The sequence below is a fragment of the Equus quagga genome, chromosome 19 (genome assembly GCF_021613505.1).
Source record: "Equus quagga isolate Etosha38 chromosome 19, UCLA_HA_Equagga_1.0, whole genome shotgun sequence".
Classification (NCBI taxonomy): domain Eukaryota; kingdom Metazoa; phylum Chordata; class Mammalia; order Perissodactyla; family Equidae; genus Equus; species Equus quagga.
Genome location: NC_060285.1, coordinates 5,460,494 through 5,481,870, shown reverse-complemented (window position 1 = coordinate 5,481,870; position 21,377 = coordinate 5,460,494). Strand labels below are relative to the sequence as shown.

General features: G+C 63.2%; 1 protein-coding gene across 1 annotated transcript in view; it reads left to right on the top strand.

The window, feature by feature from the left end:
- Positions 1-1,062: 1,062 nt before the first annotated feature.
- The window catches only part of PRR5 (proline rich 5), a 29,643-nt gene continuing 9,328 nt past the window's right edge, over positions 1,063-21,377 (top strand). The window contains exons 1-4 of the mRNA XM_046646375.1: positions 1,063-1,425; positions 11,700-11,780; positions 17,489-17,537; positions 18,890-18,947. Of these exons, the coding sequence (XP_046502331.1) occupies positions 1,289-1,425; positions 11,700-11,780; positions 17,489-17,537; positions 18,890-18,947 (325 nt within the window). The 5' untranslated portion in view covers positions 1,063-1,288. The remainder of the gene's footprint in view (positions 1,426-11,699; positions 11,781-17,488; positions 17,538-18,889; positions 18,948-21,377) is intronic.

Genomic DNA, 21,377 nt, shown 5'->3' with positions numbered 1-21,377 from the left:
GGGAAGCATTTATGGGAGGACATGGGGCCGGGGATCTGGGGACACCTGACCTTGCTCTGCCCGGTCGTTGCTTCAGGAGAGGCCCAGGAGGTGAGACAGGGCAGCAAGGCAATCTTGCCCTGTCTGATGGAGGTGGAGGGGGCAGGGGGCAGGGGGCAGGGGCAGACCAGCCCTGTGGGAATCCCCGAAACTGGAGGCTGGTTGGTTAGGCCTAGCTTTGCGTTTGTTGATTGGATGATGTTGGGCAATCTGTTCAACTCTCTGAGCCTCAGTTTACTCAAGTGGAAAATGGGAGGAAGAATTCCTACCTCCCTGAGGGAGACTGGCCTGAGGTCAGGCATGGAGAAGCGCTGTGTGCAGCAGCTCCAAGGCCGTGCCCTCCCTTCACTGGGGTCCCTCTCCCCAGCCACAGGGCCTCAGGGGGCCCGTTCGCTTTCTCCGTTCTCCGTCCCAGAGACCTGGCTGGGCTCTACCCTGGGAAGCCACTCCTGATTCTCGCCCTCCCCCCCCAAAATCTGGCAGCTCCACCAAGTCAGAGGAGGGCGGTCAGGGCAGCCAGGCCAGGCTGGACGGGGTGGGGTGGGTCCTGGCCCGAGGCGCCGAGGCTGAAGGCCTCCATTCAGTCTTCATGAGAACCACGGAGGAGTCTGTGTCCACGTGGCGCGGTCTGGAGGGATCCGTGTGGGTGCAGCCTCCGTGGGGAGGGATGGCGAGGAGGGGGGCTGTGGGTGGGGCGTTGAGGAGCGGGGAGCCTGGCAGCGGGCACGAAGCCGAGCATCGTGCGAGTGTGGCCGCAGCGGCCGGCGCGGGGCGGGCGCTCGGGGTTGGGTTGTGCGTGCCGTGCGCGTTGGTGTCCTGTGGGCACGCGTGGCCCCCGGAAGAGCGGAGGGGGCGGAGCGCGTCCTCCGCAGAGTGGACTGTGGGTCGCGGAGGCGGCAGCGGCCCCGCCCCCAGCTCGTGGGCCCGCCCCCCAGGCCCCGCCTCGGCCCGCCAGCCCCGCCCCCGCTCCGCCCCCGGGGCCGCCCCGGGCCCCGCCCCCGGCCTCCGATTGCGCCGGGTCCGCGCGCCGGCCGCGCTCCTGGCGCTCCACGCTGCGGCCGCTCGGAGCAATGATTAACCCGGCGGGGCGGCCGGCGCGGGGCCCGGGGCGGAGGCGCGGGCCCGGGGCGGGACCCCGCAGGGCCGCTCGGCTTCCTGCTCTCGCCCAAGTTTCCTCGTAGAGGCGCGGCGCCGGCAGGGGCCCGCGGCACGGCGTGGCGTAGGGCGCGGCGCCGGCCTCCGGGTCACCATGAGGACTCTCCGCAGGTTGAAGTTCATGAGTTCGCCCAGCCTCAGTGACCTGGGCAAGAGAGAGCCGGCCGCCGCCGCCGCGGACGAGCGGGGCACGCAGCAGCGCCGGGCCTGCGCCAACGCCACCTGGAACAGGTAAGGCCGCGCCCTCGCAGGCCGCCCGCGGGCCCGGGGCCCCAGAGCCGGGGGAGGGGAGCTCTCGAGCCGGTCCGCGGGCGGGGGCCGGCCCCCAGCTAGGAACAGTGCCCTGGGCAGCGCGGCACTTCACAGTTTGCGAAGAACTTGCTCCGCCAGAGTTGTGCGGCCCGGGAGGGAAGTTTGGTGCAACGTGTTCCTGGAACAGAGGGACGGGGCCGCGGCCCCGGCGCTGGTCCCAGAGCGCCCGGCGGGGGTGCGGGGTGGGCTGGAGCCCGCGCGCCCCCCGCCCCGGGGGTCTTCCCCCGTCTCCGCTCCGGCGCTCTTGGCAACCTGGGAGGTACAGAGGGCAGGAAGTCTTCCCATTTCGCGGATGAGCAAGCGAGCCTCGCGGGCGCAGTCGGGGGCCGGGGCGCCGCTGCGCTTCCTGTCTCGCCGTTAAGGTCCCTTTGGTCGGCGGTGGGCGGGTGGTTTCCCCTTGAGCGGCCCCCTGTCCTCCCAGCTGTCGGCGGGGGTGCGGCAGCTGCCGGGCATTCCTTACACGACCCTCCCCCCGGGGGCCGTTCCCAGACAAGCAGGGGCGTGGGAAGGGCCCCCGCCCCCAGCTTTGTTTGAAGAGCAGGGCTGGGATCCGGGAAAGAGACGGTTGATTTAGTGGGATTCCCCAGCATGTCTGCTCATGAGCCCTTTCAGAAAACAGATATATCCACCAAAAGGAGAGTGGGAGGGGAGGGGAAGAGAGAGAGGCAGGCTGGTCAGGGGGCTGCGCATGCTGCCCCCCACCCCCACACACACCTGGCAGTGGACTCTTGCCAGCTGCTCCACCAGCTGTGGTCCTGGCCACCAGGAACCGGGCTGTCAACATGGACACTCATTTATTCCGTTAATCGGTCGCTTCATGAGCATCCCGGTGGACACGGGGCTGCCAGCTTGAGACCCTCCTGTGCACCGGGCGGGACACGGTCATCCACATCCTTGTCTTCTGTCCCCTTCCAAGTTGCAGACTGCTTGAGGGCTGCCACGTGTCTGCTTCAGTTTCCCTATGGGTCGGTGGGCATGCACATTCCTCCTTGCAGGACTAATGTGGGGACAGTGAGGGGGGGACTCTGTTGGGGATCTCATTGACTCCTGACTGCACTCTCTCTTGAGTCTTATTCTCCTCGGAGAATTGAGATAGAAGCAGTGTTCCTCCTCCTTCCTCTGCCGTGGTTTAGTGGAAGGAGCCAGACAGACTTAGTTCAAATCCCAGCTCTGCCTCTTCCCTGCTGCGTGGCCTTAAGCAAGTCACTTAACCTCTCGGGTCTTCAATTCCTTTATGCATAAGAGGGGCTAATAAGAGTGCCCAGCTCACAGGGCTGTGGCAGGGGTCGAATGCGAAGATGTGTGTTAAGAGCCCTCAGCACAGTGCGGGGCAGCTGTTAGGGGCTCTGTAACTCAAGCCCAAACTCGTGTTGGCTGGGCCTCTAGGGAGGGGGCTTGGGGGGCTCCTCGAGAGGCTGCTGGTTCCTGAACTTTCAGCAACAGCAGCTTTGTGAGCGCCCCCCCCACCCCTGCTGAGGTCTCTTGCTGTGGTTGGTCCTGCCGCGGCTCCCCAGGTGGAGGAGGGGGCATTCTGGGGCCAGCTCTGAGTCTTCAGAGCTCATGGGGCGTGTGGAGGGGGAAGCCACCCGAGTCCCCCACTGCTTTTCACTGAAAGGAACTTGGGGACGGCAGCGCTGTTCTGGGCCTCGGCCTGGCCTGGCCGGCTGCAGAGGAACACACCCCTCCCATGGCTGTCCCTACAGGCCTCCCCACTGAGGACCACGGCTGCTCCCGCCTGCCACTCCTACTGTGTGCCGGGCCCCTTTGTGACCCACGGCAGCTCCCACCTGCCTGCCCCTCCTGCTATGTGCCAGGCCTGTGGACCCACAGTCCCTCCCACCTGCCACTCCTATGTGCTGGCCCCTTCGTGGCCCACAGTACCTCCCGCCTGCCTCTTCTACTATGTGCCGGGCCCCTTTGTGACCCATGGCAGCTCCTGCCTGCCTCTCTTACTACCTGCTAGGCCCCTTCACGAGCCACAGCTGTTCCCACCTACTGCTCCTACTATGTGCCGGGCCTGTGGAACCACAGTTGCTCCCACCTGCCACTCCTACTATGTGCGGGCCCCTTCGTGGCCCATGGCAGCTCCCACCTGCCACTCCTACTGTGTGCCAGGCCCCTTCGTGAGCTGTGGCCGCTCCTGCCTGCCACTCCTCCTATGTGCTGGGCCCCTTCGTGACCCACGGTACCTCCCACCTGCCACTCCTACTATGTGCCAGGCCCCTTCCTGTCCCTTGGCTCCCTTGGCTACTGTCATAGCCCGGGGAAGGAGATGTCACTAGCCCTCTGCCTTTAGAGGTAGCAAGGGGACACAGAGTACCAGGAGACCTGCCCACGTAGGACATGCAGAGCCAGGGCCCTGCTCTCTCCTCCCCGGGCAGAGGGGCCTGAGCCAGGGAGGGGCGAGGTGCCTTGCCCTGCCAGGTCCCTGAGCTGGAACTGCCTCCTGCCCGCCTGCCCACCCCCCATCCTTGCAGTGCTCTCTGCTGGGCCCCCAGGACGGCAGCCTTGGGGTCAGACAGTCTGCGGGGCCCGCCTGGCTGAGTGTGGACTCCTCGTTTTGAGTCTGAGATGTAGGCCTTTCATCCAGGTGCCCACAGTAGTTTCCTAGCGCCGCCCTAACAAATTGCCACACACTTGGCTTAAAACAAGAGAAATGTATTCTCTCACAGTTCTGGAGGCCAGAAGTCCAAAATCAAGGTGTCAGTGGGGCCATGCTCCCTCCGGAGGCTCCGGGGGAGGGTCCTTCCTGCCTCTTCCAGCTCCTGGAGGCCCCTTGGCTTGTGGCTGCATCACTCCTGTCTCTGCCTCCCTCTCCATGTGTCCTCTCTATGTCCAGACCTCTCTCCCCTTTCTCTTATAAAGACGCCAATCATGGGATGTAGGGCCACCCAAAATCCAGGGTGACTTCACCGCCAGATCCTTAACTAGTTCCATCTGCAAAGACCCTGTTTCCAGAGAAAAGCTGAGGTTTCAGGTGGACATGAATTTCCGGGGGACACTAGAGCGACCCGCTAAGGTGACCCTGGGCACATCCTCTAAATCCCGTGTGCCTCTGTTTCCTCATCTGGACATGGGCCAGAAAAGCGTAGCTTGCTCTCGTGGAGTGGAATCGATGCACTCCTTCAGCCGTTCATTCCTTCATTCATTCACTCCTCACTCACCCACCGGCACTCGGCTGGGCCTGGGACATCAAGCGAGCCGAGAACAGCGTCCTGGAGCTGAGGGTCGGCAGAGGGTGTCAGGAAGGAAACCGGGACTCAGTACACCAGCGTGGTCCTTGCAGGTCGTGTTTAGCGCTGGGAGGAGAGAAAGCGGGCCACACTCGAGTGCTGGCCCCCAGTGCGAGCCGAGCGCCGAGGGCCAGGCCCCAGAGGCAGCCGCGTCCCTGTGGAGCACGCTGGGCTGCAGGGGGCAGGGGCCTTAGAAGGCTTACCTGCCGCTCCCGCCAGAGTCCCTTATCCCCTCCTTCCTCAAGGACCCAGGCTTGGCACGTCCTGTGCCTCTCTGTCCCTGCGTCCCCCTGAGAAAGCCCCAGTTAGCGCCTCGCTGGGTCTGGACCCCATGCGTGTGCGGGGCCTCCGGCTCCAGGCAGGTCACATCCTCAGGGCCACCCGAGGGGTGGGAGGGAGCTCCCCAGACCCCAGCACAGGTCCCCTATCATTGCGTTTGTGCTGGAGGGTGTTAACCGTCATGGGCCTGGACCTGCCCGAACGCGGGGTTTGGAGAGCCCGGAGCCCACCCCCCACCACCTTCTAGAAGTGAGAGCAGAGGCCGCGAGCAGGTTAGAGTGTGCGTCCGCACCGTGCATGCGACACTTCTCAGGTTACAGATAGGGAAACTGAAGCCAGAGAGGTTGAGGGACTTGATCAGGATCTCCAGCTACCATCGGGGTCTGGAGTCCGAACCCGGGTCTGACTTGAAGCCACTGCCTGGGGACACGTGAGTTTGTGTCCCGCTGCAGCCAGGGAGGGGTGTGTCGGTGTAAGAGCTTGGAGGCTGCAGCGCACCCCCCTCCCCAGTCCTGGCCGGGGCCGCTGGCCCAGCCCCCGGAGTGCTCTGCCCCCGCATCTGCCAGCAGTGCCCAGCGGCCGGGAGCGCCCCATCCCTCAGACGGCGGTGCACACCCGCCCGGGCCCACACCAGGCCCCGTCCAAGCCTGGGTGTGGAGGTGCCCTTTGTCCCTGCAGCACCTGCGAGGGGCACTCATCACCCCCATGGTGCAGATGTGGACACTGAGGCTCAGAGTGGTGCAGGGACCGCCCAGGTCTGACTCCAATGCCTGTGCTTCTGCCACCACCTCCTGGGGGGTCTCTGAGGGGCCAGAGAAGGTTGACCAAAGCCTCTGGAATGATCGATGAGCCGGGAGTGGGGGTTGGAGGCTGGTAGGACCTGTGCTCGGCTCCCCCACCACCGCCCCCTCCCCATGAGACAGTATGGTGTGGTCCGCAGAGTGGGGGCCCCCGAAGACGCCCACAGCCCGAGTCCCTGGAACCTGTGCAGGTGGCCCCTCACACGGGAACCGGCTGTGATGAAGTTACGGCTCCCGGGACGGGAGGGTCGTCACTGGGTTTGTGAGGGGGAGGCCCGGGCGTCAGGAGGGGTGAGGGTGGAAGCGGGGAGGCTGAAGGTGCTGCACTGCCGGCTTTGGGAATGGCAGGAAGAGCCCAGGCCGAGGACCGTGGGTGCCGCTCGAAGCTGGAAGAGGCCAGGGAGCGGACTCTCCCCTGGAACCCCCGGGAGAAGCAGACCCCCGACACCTGCCTGAGGACCCCCAGCCTTCAGAGCCGTGAGGAAGGAGCTCTGGCCTGTTTGAGCCGCCGAGTCGTGGTCTTTGTTACGGCAGCCGCAAGACATAAGACGCCGGCTTCCCTCGCTGCCCGCTGGGTGCCCTGGGCCGCCCCTTCCCCGCCTGCCAGCCTGGGCTCAGGACCCGCTGCAGGTGCCTCCCCATCCACGGCGTCCAGAGCCTGGCCTCGCAGCTGCCGGGGTGGGGGAGGTGAAGCCCGGGCCCCGTGGGAGGATGTGGGCCTCCACTGTCCCCTCCACAGCCAGTCGGGACAGGCGGGTCTGAGCCGCATCAGGTGCCTGCCCGCCTGGGCAGGTGAGCCTCTGGAGGAGAGCCCCAGGCCCTCGCCTGGTGCCCCGTGAGGAGGGGAGCGCATAAGGCCCCTCATGCTCAGTCAGGACCCCCGGGGGGTGGGGGAGAAATTAAGCCAGGAGGACTGAAACGAGGGTGAGAGTGACGCCTGTCTGCTGAGGAGCAGGCCACCTGCCCACAGGCCTGCATGGTGTTCTCACCCCCACTGCCCAGAGCGTCTGACGGGGGCCCCATGGGGGGCAGGATTGGGCTCCGAGTCACCCGCCTCGTTGGGCCTGTCCCCTGGGCATGAAGAGGAGGCCAGTGGACGCTACTCCTGGGGCGGCCGGCACAGAGGCAGGCGGTCCCCTCACTTCATCCCTTGGGGCCAGGTGTGACCCCCTGGGGTCCAGATGAGGACAGTGGGGCTCTGGTCACCCTTGGATGGACGGGGCAGAGCGAGGACTGAGGTCTGGGCTGTCTGAGGTGGGGTGGGAGCTGAGGCAGGCACCGGGAGCCCAGGTGGCAGCCAGTGGCATTAGGAGCCTGAGGGGGCCCATGGGGACCCTGTGGAGCCTAGCACCCCTGCGCCTCTTGCACCCACTCGTCCATCCCTCCCCTCGGGCCACTGGCCAGGAGCCGGGTCCTGAGATGAGCTGGGCCTCCACACCAGTGGGAGGGCCCCAAGGAAGTGCCAGTGCGCTGGGGGTCCCAGTGGCCCTCTAGGGGCACCAAACAGGCAGCGCGAGGAGAGCACCTGGCAGAGGCCTGCCCCGCTCTGTCCTCTGAGGCCAGGTCCAGAGCGGAGCCTGAGAAAGGACTTGCCCAGGCCTTAGCCTCTCCGGGGGTCCCCTGCATTGGCTGACCTGCCAGAGGCCAGGCTCTGGGTGGCCCCCACCCACCCTCTGCTGGGGCTTCCTGGATGGACAGGTGGGTAACACTGAGAGAGGTGGTGGTGGCCAGGGACCTGCCCGCGGGGGCCCACCTGCTGCTAGCCCCACCTGGCCCCAGGGTGGCCATAGGCAGGTGCCCCCAGGAGCCCCACAGTCAGCCCTTCCCCTCCCAGCCTGAGCACAGGGCCCCCCCCCCACTCCTGCCATCCTGTCCCCATCAGCCCCTGTGGCCGCAGGTCTCGACCCTGTCCCGGGCGCCCCGGAGACCCCCCTGCAGGGCTCCCCTCTCCCCGTGCCCGCCCAGTGCTCAGGTGAGCGATGCTGGGACTTGGCCGCGCCCTCCGGTCCTCCTGCAGGGCGAGAGGGACAGGCTCCCGTGAGGGACTGCCCGGTGAGGGGAGGGGGACAGGTCAGCTTCCACTCGGGCCTCCCCCTGCCGCACCCCGGAGGCCACCTGCAGTTTCCACGGGACCCTTAGTCAGTGCCCCCAGCTGGGCCTGCCTGTCTCTGGTCTGGGAGGCCATGGGCTGGCACGGCTGGGGTTTCACTTCTATTTTGGGGGGATGAGAAGTTACACGAGGAGCTCTCGCTCTCCCCACCCTTCCTCTCTCCCCCGGTGGCGCACGGCGGGGCTTTCTTGTTTACCCAGCTTGGACTTTGGAAAGAACATGGGACCTCAGCCTGCACCACTGGAGGAAACGGGAAGGAGTGGGGCCTTGCCTGTCCCCCCCATCCCGGGTTTGGGTGGGGGGCAAGGAGGGCTCGTTTCTGAGCAGCCGCCTGGGGGTGGGAGGCTGGGGCCCAGGGCTCTGTTCTCGCCCTGCCGGGTATGAAGCTGTGTGACTCTGGGCAGTCCCTTGGCTTCTCTGAGCCTCAGTGTTTCCTTCTGCGACCTGGGGTGGAACCGTCCCCGCCTCGTGCAGTGGTTGGAAGGAAGAGATGGAGAAAACCGCAGACAGCAGGTGGTTGAGCTGTGGTGCAGGCTTCTGGGGAGCACGTCCTGCAGGAGTCCCTGCCGACCGACCCCACAGCAGACACGACCCCCGGCCACGGTCTGCACCCCTGCAGTGTCTCCTGTAGGAGCTGTGATGATGAATCCCGTCGTGTGAGTGGGCAGCCCAGGGACAGGGGGTCGGGTCCCCGGGCCGAGGCCCACAGCCAGGAAGCCCAGAGCAGGGGTCACACCCAGGCCCGCCCCTGGACCAGCCTGGGGCAGGGTGCACAGGGCAGGAGTCGGGCGGGGTGGGGAGTGTGGCTGGAGCCCCAGGGTGACCCCGGCTGGGCGCTGCTCTCGGGCGTGTGCTGAGAGAGTCAGACTTAGTTCATGCTCAGAACCGTGGCACGGGGTGCTCTGAGCAGCCCCAGGGCAGGGCCGGGCGTGGCAGAGTGGGGCTAACAGGTAAACCAGAGAGACCAGCCCCACCAAAACGACGCCGGGGGCGGGGCATCAGAGCCTCCCCGACAGGTGTGAGCGGCTGGGACAGGGCTCCCAGGATGGTGAAGGGCAGGCCTCCAGGAGAGGGAACAGCAAGGACGAAGGCCCAGAGGCAGGAGGGGGGTACAATGGCCACAATGCACCGGACCCCCTGAGGGCCTCGGAGACGACGTCGTCCAGAGAGCTGGCTTTGCCATTCCAAGTTACTTGGCGTAGGTTCACCTCTGGGCAGGGGGACCCGAGTTTGGGGGGTTCCTCTGGGAGGTTTAATGGAAGAGGAGAAAGGACACGGGGAGGCCGGAAAAGCAACCCACGAGCATAGGAGGACTGTGCCAGGGGCTGCTGTGGCCTCCAACGAAGGCCCCTGGGCTCCACCACACTGGCTTCCTCCTGCCCCGGGGCCTTTGCCCATGCTGTCCCCTCTGCCTCATGGAGGCCTAGGCCCCCAGGAGACCTTGGCAAGGACCCTCTGAGCCTCGGGAGTGGCTGGGCCTCCAGTGGTCAAGAATGCCCCTCCACTGACTCCTCCAACAGGCAGGGCTGATGGGGCTGAGCCCCCGGCACTGTGTCCAGGACATCCCCCAGCAGCGGCCCCACAGGGCCAAGCGTGGGTTTCCAGCTGTTGGGATTCCAGGGTGGCGGCTGCTGTGGGACAGCTGGCTTCCTGGCGGCCGTTAGACTTCCTGTCGGACTTTCACTTTGCCAAATCTGTAAGTGGAGAGCAGCCTTCCTGTGACACCGTCGTGGGGCCGGGCCCACAGCGGACTTGTAACAGGTGAGCACGCCCCCGGCTGTGACCATACCCCGGGCTCAGGGTGGCCCCGGATTTCATCCTTCCGGCTCTTGGGCGGGCGCGCTCTTGACCCCACTTCAGGCAGAAAACAGAGGGCGCGCACCCCTGGACTCACCAGGCCCCACAGTCATCAGGCACCCTGGGTCCGGAGACGAGCAGCCAGCGCGGGTGCAGCCAGGGCCAACGGAGAGGCCAGTGCTGACTCCCGGGCAGAGCTGGTTCTTGGCCGGGCCCGGCCCTGAAGGCCACGCGCACCCCCGCACCGCTCAGAGCCTCCTTCACCCACTGGGGCTGGGGCCCTGCAAACCCTGCCCAGCCCTGGCTCCACGTGGGAGGCCTCACGGGCGAGGGCTTAGGGGACTCGGCCTCTGTGAGCCTCAGTGTCCCCATTTGCAGAGTGGACAGCCGGTCCATGTCGCTGGGGAGGGTGGAGCTGGATGAAGGCAGACAAGGGCACCTGGAGCTCGTGGCTGCTTCCTGCTCTGTGATGGGAACAGCAGCACGTGTCCAGCTGTCCCCTCCACACCAAGAATCGTGGCTGCTGGTCTGTGGCGGCGCGCTTTAGAGCAGCGACCGGGTCCCAGGTGGAAGGGGTCCCACTGTCCAGACCTGGTTCTGGTTGGTTCTTCCCCTTGGGTGCATGTGACTGGGAAGGGGCGGGGGCACTAACAGGAAAATGAATCAGCAAAGTGCCAGAACATGAGTCTGCAGGGGAAAGGGAGGGGTCAGGAGGGCTTCTTGGAGGCAGTGACCTCTGAGCTGAGATTTCAGTATGAATAGCTGCTTGCCTAGTAAACAGGGAGGAGAAGGGCCCTCCAGGCAGGAGGCACGAAGACCCAGAGGGGTGCCGCCCCCCCCCCCCCCCCCGCCCCCCACCAGCACTCCGTGTGATTAGAACGTAGGCTGTCCCGGAATGCAGGGAGGGGCCCAGGGAGGGGCCGTTCCCTACGAGCCTCGAATACCGCATCCAGGCCTCGGGCTGTGTCTGCAGGGCAGTGGCTGCCTCGCAGGGCCTAGGCAGGACGGACTCTGGCTGCAGCGGAGAGCAGTTCCCCAGGGAGGTGGGCATGAACCCAGAGGTCCAGGAGGCCGCAACGGTGGGACTTCAGGGTCGATTGGATCTGGAGGGCGAGAGAGAGCAGGATGAATTTCCACCAAATGGTTCTCAGGGTCTCCTTTGAGCCAGGCGCTGGGCACGGAGTCCTGAGCAGTACACAGCCCTGTGCTCTTGAGGTTTCTAGACAATGGTGGAAACCAGATAACCAGACAGATAAGACGTAAAGCTGCGGTTACACACTGACAAGTGCTGTAAACGCCGAGGACAACCTGTGATCTGAAGGAAGTAGATGGAAGAGGGGGAGGGGAAGGACCAGGCAGCACAAAGGGCATGTGCCAAGGCCCTGTGGCCTGAGGCAGCTACCCCAGTGGGGCTGGGTGCAGATAACAGGGGTGTGCATTGCTCAGGGAGGTCGAGGGTCAGCAGGAGCCAGCTCACAGGCACCTTGAAGCACAGGGTGAGGAAGCCAGCTGGACTTGGCTATGTTCGGTGGTGGGAGAGGCAGGGAGAGGCAGTGAGAGGGTGCCCCCTAGTTTCTGGCCCAGGTGTGGAGAGTTCACGAGCACGGGAAGGGAAGCCGAGTTTGCAGGGAAGGTGACACATCAAGGTTTGGCAGCAGAGCGTGTGCGGGGTACACAGGACATCCTGGAAAGGGGCCAGGAGGTGACTCAGGCCCGGGGCTCCGGGGAGGCTGGGGCTGGAGGTGTGGGATCTTGGGATCGACATGGGAACCGAGGCTCTGGTGTGGCCAGGGTCCCCCAGGGACGGCCGGTCCCTGAGCTCCAGCGCCTGCTTCTAAGAGAGACTGGGCGCCCTGTGTCTGAGCGGCCCCCTTCTGTTCCAGGAGCAGAGCGGGAGAGGGCGGCAGAAGGGAGGCCTGGGCGCGGGGCGGGGTCCCCGAGCCTCGGGCCGGCAGCTCTCCTCTCTCCCCGCAGCATCCACAACGGGGTGATTGCCGTCTTCCAGCGCAAGGGGCTGCCCGACCAGGAGCTCTTCAGCCTCAACGAAGGCGTCCGGTGAGTGACCGTCCTGGCTGGTCCTGGCCCGGGCCTGGGTCCGTGAGTGGCGGGAGAGCTGTGCCAGGGTGGGGGGCCTGGCAATCCACCAGCCACACTTGAGGGCCCACCGTTAGAGCCACAGTGGGCAGTGACCACCAGGCCACCGTGGGAACCTTCACCGCAGGCCCTGGTTACGTGGCTTTCAGGCCTGGCAGGTCCCGTCCCCTCCCCCCCCAGGACTTATTTTCAGGGGAAGCAGGGTGGGACTTGACAGTGGCTCAAGATAATGCCCCCGTCCCGCTGGTGTCCAGTATCATGAAGGATATTTACTCTGTTAAGAGGAAGGACCCACCTGCCTAATGACGGGAGTGTCATTCCGGAAAAGCCATCACAGCCCGGCCGAACGCCCCTCCTTTCCTGTCCGTGGCCGAGAAACGAACACTTGTGAAGGAGCCCAGGACGACGGGCTTTGAGAGAATCTGCAAGGCTGGCTGCGTTAGTCCTGCCCTGTAGTGGAGGAGGCTGAAGCTCAGAGAGGTCGAGAGACTTGCCCAGATCACACAGTTGTACCGGGAGGCCTTCCCCACCTGGGTGCTGTTTCCCTCCCGCCCTGGCCTGTGCTGCGCTGGCCCTGTGTGGAAAGAGCGGCTGGGAGCACAGGCAGCAAACCTCCGCGTCAGCTCAGGGCGGGAGCAAACGGTCATCGGGAGGGGGCCACATTCTCATACGTGGCACTCCCACCCCCACCCAAGTATAACAGAGCTGAAGGGGCCCTTACAGACGGTAAACTGAGGCCCAGGGAGGGAAAGGGGCTGGCTGAAGCCACACAGCAGGGGCTTGTTGCCTCTCCCAGGCCCTGGATATGTGACCTGCCAGGGGTCCTGCTTTTCTCGAGCTCCTCTAGCCCCGGGGGCCGCCAGGGCTCTCGGTGGGGCCTGGCAGTCCCGTCTTCCTAACACGCCTCTGCTTAGGGAACAGCCGTTGTGACGAGCCTGAGGGGTTGCTGGGGCTTTAAACAGCAACACGGGGAAACCCAGGGTGTGTGCTGGGGGCGAGGGACAGAGGAGCCGCCCTGGGCCCGGGCTCCTCTCGCCAGGCCTGGGCTCCTCCCCCAAGAAACGGGCAGAGGCCGGGGGTGACGTGAGACGAGGAGCTCCTGGCCGGTTAGGTTTTTGGGGACGGCTGCTTTTAGCCAGTTCAAGTAAATGTGGGGATGGTTAAGTAGTAGCAACCGGCTTTCCGGTGGGGTTGCTCTGTGCCAGCCCCGTGCCGCGAGCTGTCCGTGCCTTCACCTTCGCTGCGGCCCTGGGAAGTGGGTGCCGTATTATCTCCATTTCACAGATGGGGAAGCGGAGGCACAGAGAGGCGGTGGGTTGCTCGCGATCGCGGGGCTGGTCGGTGGAGCTGGACTCAGCCTGGGGGTCCTTCAGGACGGCTCCCTGGCCAGTCCTGAACCCCAGCTCTTCTCCGTCATGTGGCCACGTTAAATTAAGTGAATTTAATTAAGCTTTAAATCCATAATCGGTCATTAGCTGTGATCCCACGAGAGAGCCTTGTGACTGGAGCCACTGACTGCACTGTCGTCTGAGTGTTTCCCTCGGTTCTCCAGGCTGGTCCATGAGGTTGAGGGGAGGGGTCCCTGGGCTGTACCCCAGCGTGGGGAGGGCCGGGATGGTGGACAGTGACAGGACTGATGGATAGCCATCACACTGTTATTTCCCAATCTTATTTATTTTCCTTTTTTGAGATATAATTCACCCTTTTGAGATGTCCTGTTTATTGGTTTTTAGTATAGTCACAAGATTGTGCAGCCATCTCCACTGTCTAATGCCAGGACATTTCGTCGCCCCTCCAAAGGCCGGTACCCCTGCACGTCACTGCCCATCCCCCTCCACAGACTCTGGCAAACACCAGTCAACCCTGCGTCTCTGTGGGTTTACCTGTCCTGGAGATTTCTCATAAGTGGAACCACTCAACCTGTGTGTGGCCTTTTGGGTCTGGCTCCTTTCACTGAGAACTCCGTACTCGGGGTTCATCTGTGCGGGAGCGCGTGTCAGAATTCAGTCCTTTCAAGGCCACATAGTCCACTGCACAGAAAACCCGCCATTCTCTTGATGCGTTCCTCTGTTGGTGGCCGTTCAGGTTGTTTCCCTGTGGCCGTTGTGAGGTGGCTGCCGTGAGCGTCCGTGTCCGGGATTCTGTGTGGATGTGCATCTGCATCTCTCTCGGGTCCGTACCCAGGCCTGGAATGGCTGGCTCATATCGCAACTGTGCGTTTACCTTTTTGAGGAACCGCCCAGCTGTTTTCCACCACAGCGGCACCATTGTACATCCCACCAGCAAGCTCCCCACGTCCTCAGCAACACTTGTTGTTTTCCGGTTTTTTAATTCTGAAAGTCCTAGTGGGTGTGAAGTGCTGTCTTGTGGTTTCACCTTGCGCTTCCCTTTTGACTAAGGACATTGAGCGTGTTCTCCTCTGCTTATTGCCCTTCGTGTATCTTCTTTGGAGAATGTCTGTTCCCCTCCTTTGCCCATTTTTTAAATAGGATTATTTGTCTTTACTGTTGTAATAAGTTTATATATCCTGGATCTAGACCCTCTCTGGGTAGCAATTTGCACATCCTTCTCCCACCCTGTGAGTCTGTCACAGTCTCGCTCGTGTTCATTTGGATGAACTCTGGTCCGTCCGTCCAGCCCTCTCTCTTCATTCCTGCCTTTGACCACCTTTCTTCTAAGATACGGAAATGGACAGACTCTGCATCATAGATTTCCCGGGTGGAGGAACTATCCCGGCCGGCCCAGCCCTCCCCCTGCCCAGGGCTCGTGGCGTGTGAGCTGAGAGGAGCTGTCAGGAGGTGCGGGGTGCCCACGGGCAGCAGCAGTGGGGCAAAGCCGCCCCAGAGGGGCTCCCTCAGAACCACTCCTTGTTTTCCCGCCCTGGGGAGCTGAGGGTCTGCTCGGCCCTGACGGAGACCTTCATTCATTCATTCGTCACTATTCACACTCATGGTCACTAACTGTGAGCAGGGGAGAGAGCAAGGAGGGCTTTATTGAGTACCAGCTGCATACGCTGAGGGTCAGCTCTGATCCCAGTGGACCCCCTGGACGCTCCGGCTCCACCTTCTGGGAGGGCTCAGGCCACAATGAGGGTGTGGGGCTCAGACGCAGGAGGGGTTTGCCCTCTGGCCTGCAGCATGTGGAGCGGACTTACCCAGGCTCAGCCTTGGGATGTTAGGAAGACCCTCCCTCCTTGCCCCTTGCTCTCTGGCCTTGCCCAGAGTGGCCTCTTTGTCATGCAGGTGTTGATCTTGAGATAGACTCAGCCTGGACATGGGGATCCCACAGTAGCTCGAGGCCACTCATGGCTTGGTCCTCGGAGGCCCTAAGATGGCTGGGCCCTGGGGACAGTGGGAGAGGAGGGAGGAGCTGCTGGGGGGGGGGGCTGACCACAGAGGGTCCCTGACTTCACACCGGTCGGCTCTTCCTCCCCACTGCTGTCACAGGCGGAGTGCAGCCTGGTGCACGCCCCTGTTAATTTCACTGTCGGGCAGGGCTGGCGGTGGGCTGTGACATGACGTCAGTCCTGTGCTTTGAGGCTGCCAGCCATGGGCACGGCAGGGCTGTGGGGCTGCCGCCAGTCACCTGCTGTTACTCTGAACCTCGGTTCCCTCGTCCATAGGACAGGGGCACCAGTGCCTCCCGTCAGGGTATTGTGAGCCGAGGTCTGTGACCGGCCTGGCTTGGCTGTGGCCACTGAGAGCTACTCAGGGAGCAGGTCCCTCCTCTCACCCCCACCCCATCTCCTGTGCACCTGCAGGTCCTGCCGGAAGTCCCAAGCCCCAGGGATGACTGATGGTCAGGACACAGGAGCCACCCCATCGCAGCAGCTGGGGTGCTGGTTACCCTGCACAGGCCACCTGACCTGTGCAGTCACTTAGCTCCCAGACCCCCACCCCCACAGGGCTGGTGGGGGCAGCCCGTCCTGAACTGGGGTGCAGCTTACAGCTCCGCCAGGAAGATGAAATGCAGCCGCCCCAAAAAGGCCTTAGAGGACCAGAGCACCTGCTTTCGGGGTGTGGGGGGAGTGAGTTCCATGGCCCTCCCCCCCAAACACACACACACACACACACACACACACACACACACACAGAGCTCCAAGGCTGAGAGAGCTGATCGAGGCAGGAGCCAGTGACTGTCACCCTCTGACTCCCGGGCACGACAGGCGGGAAAGGTGGGCGGCCCGCAGAAAGCAAGCGCTGTTTCGGCTTTTTCTGCAACGTGTTTCTTCTGAACAATACAGCTAGTCCCTCTGCACGGCGTCGCAGGGCCCTGCCTGAACGGCTGTGCGGAAACTGTGTACAGCGATCTCATTAATCAACTGGGAAAGGACGGTTGCTCCATGATCTTCAAAAACTTCCGTCAGAATCTTGAAGGCTCTGTCCCTGTTGGCTATAAACGTATGGGGGAATGAAAAAGATAGTAAAGTGAGTATGTCACCCAGTACACTGTAATTTAAAACGTTAGAAAATTGGAGAAGTGTTTATTTCTTTGTAAAAACTTATGAGCAGTCTGAACGACGTTTGCTCGGTCGGCGTTGCCACTCCTCATTTGTTTGCTGCATGTTCGTGTGCTCTTCTTCTGTGCTCTTGCATTTCTAGGAAATGTCACTGGGTTTTTCCTGGGAGACAAGGAGGCAACAGAGCTATGCACTTTGCTGCCCGTGCGTGAATGAGTGACAGATGCGCAGGGACCAGTGACAGACTGACTTTGCAAGGAGTGACGGGGTTGGTCGCTGACCCTCGGCACGTCTGTCACCTGTGTCGTGACCTGTGGCCTGGAGAGCTGGCAGCAGACTGTGCTGTGTGCAGATACTCGCAGATAACGTGCCAGAGTAACCGACGTCTGAGCCGTGTTGGGGGCAGGTGTTACTTAACAAAATCGTGAAATCGTGCTCACTGAAATTCCTGTCTATGGGATCCTTGCCAAGCAAGGCCTCCTGTCATTCAGGATCGGCTTCTGATTGAGGTTTTTGAAATATTTGGTTCAGAACGTAAGGACTGTTGGGGAGGTTGTGTCAGGCCTGACATTGACAGTGCCCAGGTGTTTTCAGGCTGTTGTTGGTCTGGAATATGACGCCCACCGTTCTCTCAGCCTGTGGATGTGTGGGGCAAGGAATTGTCACCATGAGTACCAAGGACAAGCTTCAGATCCCAACTTGGTACATACTGTGTGGCTTTGGGCAAGTCACTTGACCTCTCTGAGCCTCTCTCGCCTCCCCTGTGAAAAGGAATCACCATCAACACCGGCTGCTGGGTTGGTGAAGACAGAATGAGCTTAGAGTGAAGGAGGAAACACCATGAAAAGGCCCTGCTGGGGGAGAAGGGTGGCTGTGATGTGCTGTCAGCTCCGGGACCTGGCAGAGGGAGCTGGGCGTTGGCGGCCCAGCCCTGCCGGGTGTCACCCGGAGAATGTGTGAGATGCTTGTGGCCCTCGGTTCCCTCTGGGGACTCCAGCTTCTTCCTGTGCAAAATGGGGGCGGGCACCTGACGAGCCACAGTGTGGACCACGGGAGTGTGCAGGCCAGCCAGCCCCCTGCAGCTCAGGGACGGGGACGTCCCACCCATCATGTTGGGCCGAGCCGGGTGGTCTCCCCCTCAGCCCTGGGGCCCCCCACGTGGTCTGTGACTCGCACGCTCCCTCACTCTCGTCTCCCCTCCCGCCCACAGGCAGCTGCTGAAGACAGAGCTGGGGTCCTTCTTCACCGAGTACCTACAGGTGGGTGGTCTTTGCTCTCCAGCTGGGCCGGAATTGCTCCCGAGCTGCCCGGAAGGGACAGGGGGTCACTTTCTCTTGGTGGGTGTATGGAGCACTCGGATCCGAGGACTCCCCCACCTCGTGACTTGGTTTCCTCATCCACCCGATGTGGATTGTTGTGAAGGTTAAGTGACAAGATGCAGGGGAGGTCTCTCCGCTGTGCCTGGCATGTGGAAGGCCTCAGGGTTAGTTTTGTTACTAGCTGTCCACCTCCTGGGACATCAGTGTAGGGTCATCTGCCACCCCCACCCCTCAGTGCCCTGAGCTGCGTGTTGACAACGTCAGCAAGATGTCAGCGTCCCTGAGGCCCCTCGGTCCCAGGCCGTGCAGCACCTTACATTTGTCACATCCCGTCTGGCCAACAGGCCTGCAGAGTCGGCAAACACACGGCAAGCTGGGGCTCAGGGACGTGAGGCCCTGCCGAGGTCACACAGCCAGGACGGGCGAGGGCAACACTGGGGCGTGCAGGGACGTCCTTGTCCAGGCTCAGAGCGGGGGGCCTGCCCTGCCCGGGCACATCACGTGGGTTTGGGGTTGGTTTTTTAATTTGACAGCTTTATTGCGGTGTAATTTACATACCCCATGGCACACCCCTTTAAAGTGTACGATCAGTGGTTTTTAGTGTGTTCACAGAGTGGTGTAACCATCACCACTGATTCCAGAACGTGTTTATCTCCCCAAAAAGGAGCCCCACGTACCCACACTCAGTCCCCGCTCCTCACCCCACAGCCCTGGCCCTGGGTCAGCCTGTCCTGGGTGTTTCATAGCCGTGGAACCCACAGCATGCAGCCTTCTGTGTCCGGCTGCTGTCACTGAGCAGCATTTCAGAGGTTCATTCATGTCCTAGCTGTGTCAGCACTGCATTCCTTTTCACATCTGAGTAGTATTCCCCAGTATGGACATACCCCATTTTGTGTGTCCATCCATCCATCTGTCATGGACACGGGCTGTTTCCCCCTCTGGGCTGTCGGGGCTGGAGCAGAGACCACACGGTGTCCTCCTCAGCCGAGATGCCCCAGGCAGCGAGCGCAGCTCTGTGGTTGTCAGTGATGGCCGTTCTTAAGCCAGGCCTTCGGTCATTGGGCCTCTCTCCTTCAAAGTCCCCCCTCATCGTGGGATCCAGTCCTGGCCCGTCTCCTAGGGCTCGTCCCTGCAGCCACTCCTGCGGGCTCAGTTGTCAGTGTCCTCCACAGGTGGGCTGTGGGACCTCTGTGAGTCCCTTCCCGCCTGGGCATCTGCTGCTTGTTGGCAGACTCAGGGGCCCTTCCCGCCAGGCCCCAGGGCAGTCACGGCATCTCTTGTGTGTCTTTCAGAACCAGCTGCTGACGAAGGGCATGGTCATCCTGCGGGACAAGATCCGCTTCTATGAGGGTGAGTGGCAGCCCTGCACCGGGGACCATGTGCCACGCCACCTGCTTGCTGGTGTGGCTGCCGGGTACCGTGGCTGGTGCCCCAGGATGGTGGCTCTGCAGGCGTGCCTGCTGGAACCATGGCCCTGCCAGCCTTGCTGGGCCCCCAGGGCTCTTGGAGGGCCGAGAAGGGGCAGAAATGATGCTCGGGGCGGCAGGGCTGGGATCCAGCCCCAGGAGGGGCCCTTGTTGGGGAGAGCGTCTGCCCTCCAGTCTGCTGGGGCCCAGGGGGACCAGAGACGTCAGGGAGATGCTCCGCTTCGACTCGACGCCCACGGGCCTTCTGGCTGCAGGGAACCCGGTCAGGGTCTCCGAGGACTGGAGGGGGCGGGGACAGGGCAGAGGCGGCCCTGACTCTCCCCAGGGAAGCAGCCGAAGCAGGGAGCTGCCACCTGGGTGGGAGCAGCGGCCTCACGGGGTTTGGGGCCGTGCAGGGCGTTCTGGGCAAGTCTGTCTTGTAATGCTCCCACCCATTCTGTGAGGCCTCGGGTCCTTGTTCCCATGTCACAGCCGGGGGACGATAGAGTGGTGACAGGCTGTTCGTCCGTGGCCGCACTGCAAGGCAGAGGTGGAGGTGGCACTCAGACCCTGGTCAGCCTGACCGCAGTGCACACACCTTCGCCCTCGGAGGCCCCTGAGTCCCAGTGGGCCTCTGCCTGGGTCGGGGTTCAGCAGTCGGGGTTCTGACCCACCGCTGTCTCCCTCCTCCGGGCCCTCGGTCCTGGCGGGACAAGCCAGGTCCCGGCTCCCTCGGGCCCCCCCGTGTCCGTGGACCGACACCCGCAGGGTGCGCCTCCTCACCGGAGGGAAGTGGCATCAGGGGAAGTCAGGTTACAGGAGGACCCGGCGCAAATGTGTGCGCCTTTGCTGAGGGCCTGCTCTGTGGGTTCAGGCCCTGCACTGGGTCAGGTTCCAGGAGCGTTTGTTGAGTACTTGCTGTGTACCGGGCCTCGGGCACGTGCTTGCTGTGTGCTGGACACTGTTCTGCGTGCTCTCCGTCTCCTAACTCGTTGGCTCCCCCAGCCACCCTGTGGAGGAGCCACTGAACATATGGGGAAACCGAGGCACAGAGGGATTCAGCAACCTGCCCAGGCCACGTGGCTGCTATGTGGCAGCCTGTGCTCTTCTCGCTCTGCTCCAGATTCCTTCTCAAGTCTTCCCTCCGGACCTCGAAGGAAGGGGTGTCAGCCCATTTCACGGAGGGGGAGACTGAGGCCTGGCAGCCTGGTGGGCTCTGGAGGAACCCCGAGCTGCCCATGCCCTGTTCCTTTCACAATGGGAAGCACAGGCTGCCAGGTTTTGGGCAGGCTTCCTGGGGGAGGCAGCCCAGAAGCCGGCTGGACAGGGCGGTGAGGGTGTGGCACCTGGTGGAGATGGCTCCCACGCCCTCCCCTGCCTCCCGCATTCCAGCAGTGTCTGCACCTCCCACCAGCCTGGCCCAGGGCGGCCGGGACCCTGGGAGAAGGGAGCTTTGTGTGGCCCAGCAGGGTCCTGCCTGTAGCGGCCGTATCCGCCAGGCCACCCAGCAGGGAGGGCTAGCCCTGGCCAACCTCCCCAGGCCTCAGGGACAGGCACGGAGCCCCAGGGTGGGGGCCAGAGGGCCCGGCCTCCAGTTCCCATCCTGCCACAGACACGTCATTTCCCTTTGGCCTCAGTATCCCCAGTTAACACTGTGGGGTTGGACTGGCCCCATCTACGTGCTCAGTACTTGTGAGGCCCCTGGTGGCCTCTGGGGACCTAGAGATGGAGGAGACCCAGGCCCACAGTGCAGGGGAGACACCACCAGGGACCAGACGGTGACAGTCCAGTGTCGTGGATGTCAGGGTAAGGGGAAGGATACGCTAGTTCCACCTTGGCGGTCAGGGAGGGCTGCATGGAGGCAGTGGTCCTGGAGTAGGACCTCAAAATGTGGTCTGTGCAGGAGGCCATCTGGTCCCCTTCAGCTGTGCAGTGGGAACGGCAGCTGATGCCGCACGCTGGGAGGGCAGCTGTGAGCGCCTCCCCCTTCCACTCCCACCCGCTCTGGGTCTCAGGGAGAGCTCTTCCTTGAGATTGCTATCTATGAGTAGCCATGGCCTCGCCTGTGCCTCTGCCTCTGCTGGGGGCAGGGCGGGTAGTTCCACATGGGGCAGCTCATACCCTCGCCACCTGCCCCTCCCTCCAGCCTCCAGTGAGGCCCTGGACGTCAGCTCCGGAGCAGAGCGATTCCTGGGGGTGGCAAGCCTGGGGGCCAGCCTTGAGGTGAAGGCTCCCTCCCGGGACGGCATCCAAAGTCCAGGTTTGGTGGTCATGTCGCGACAGCTAACAGCAGTAAGCTCTGGCTGCAGCCAGGCCATGTGGTCATCGCTGTCCCTGGGGTCTTTCCACGATGAGCTGAGACCTGAGCTGACAC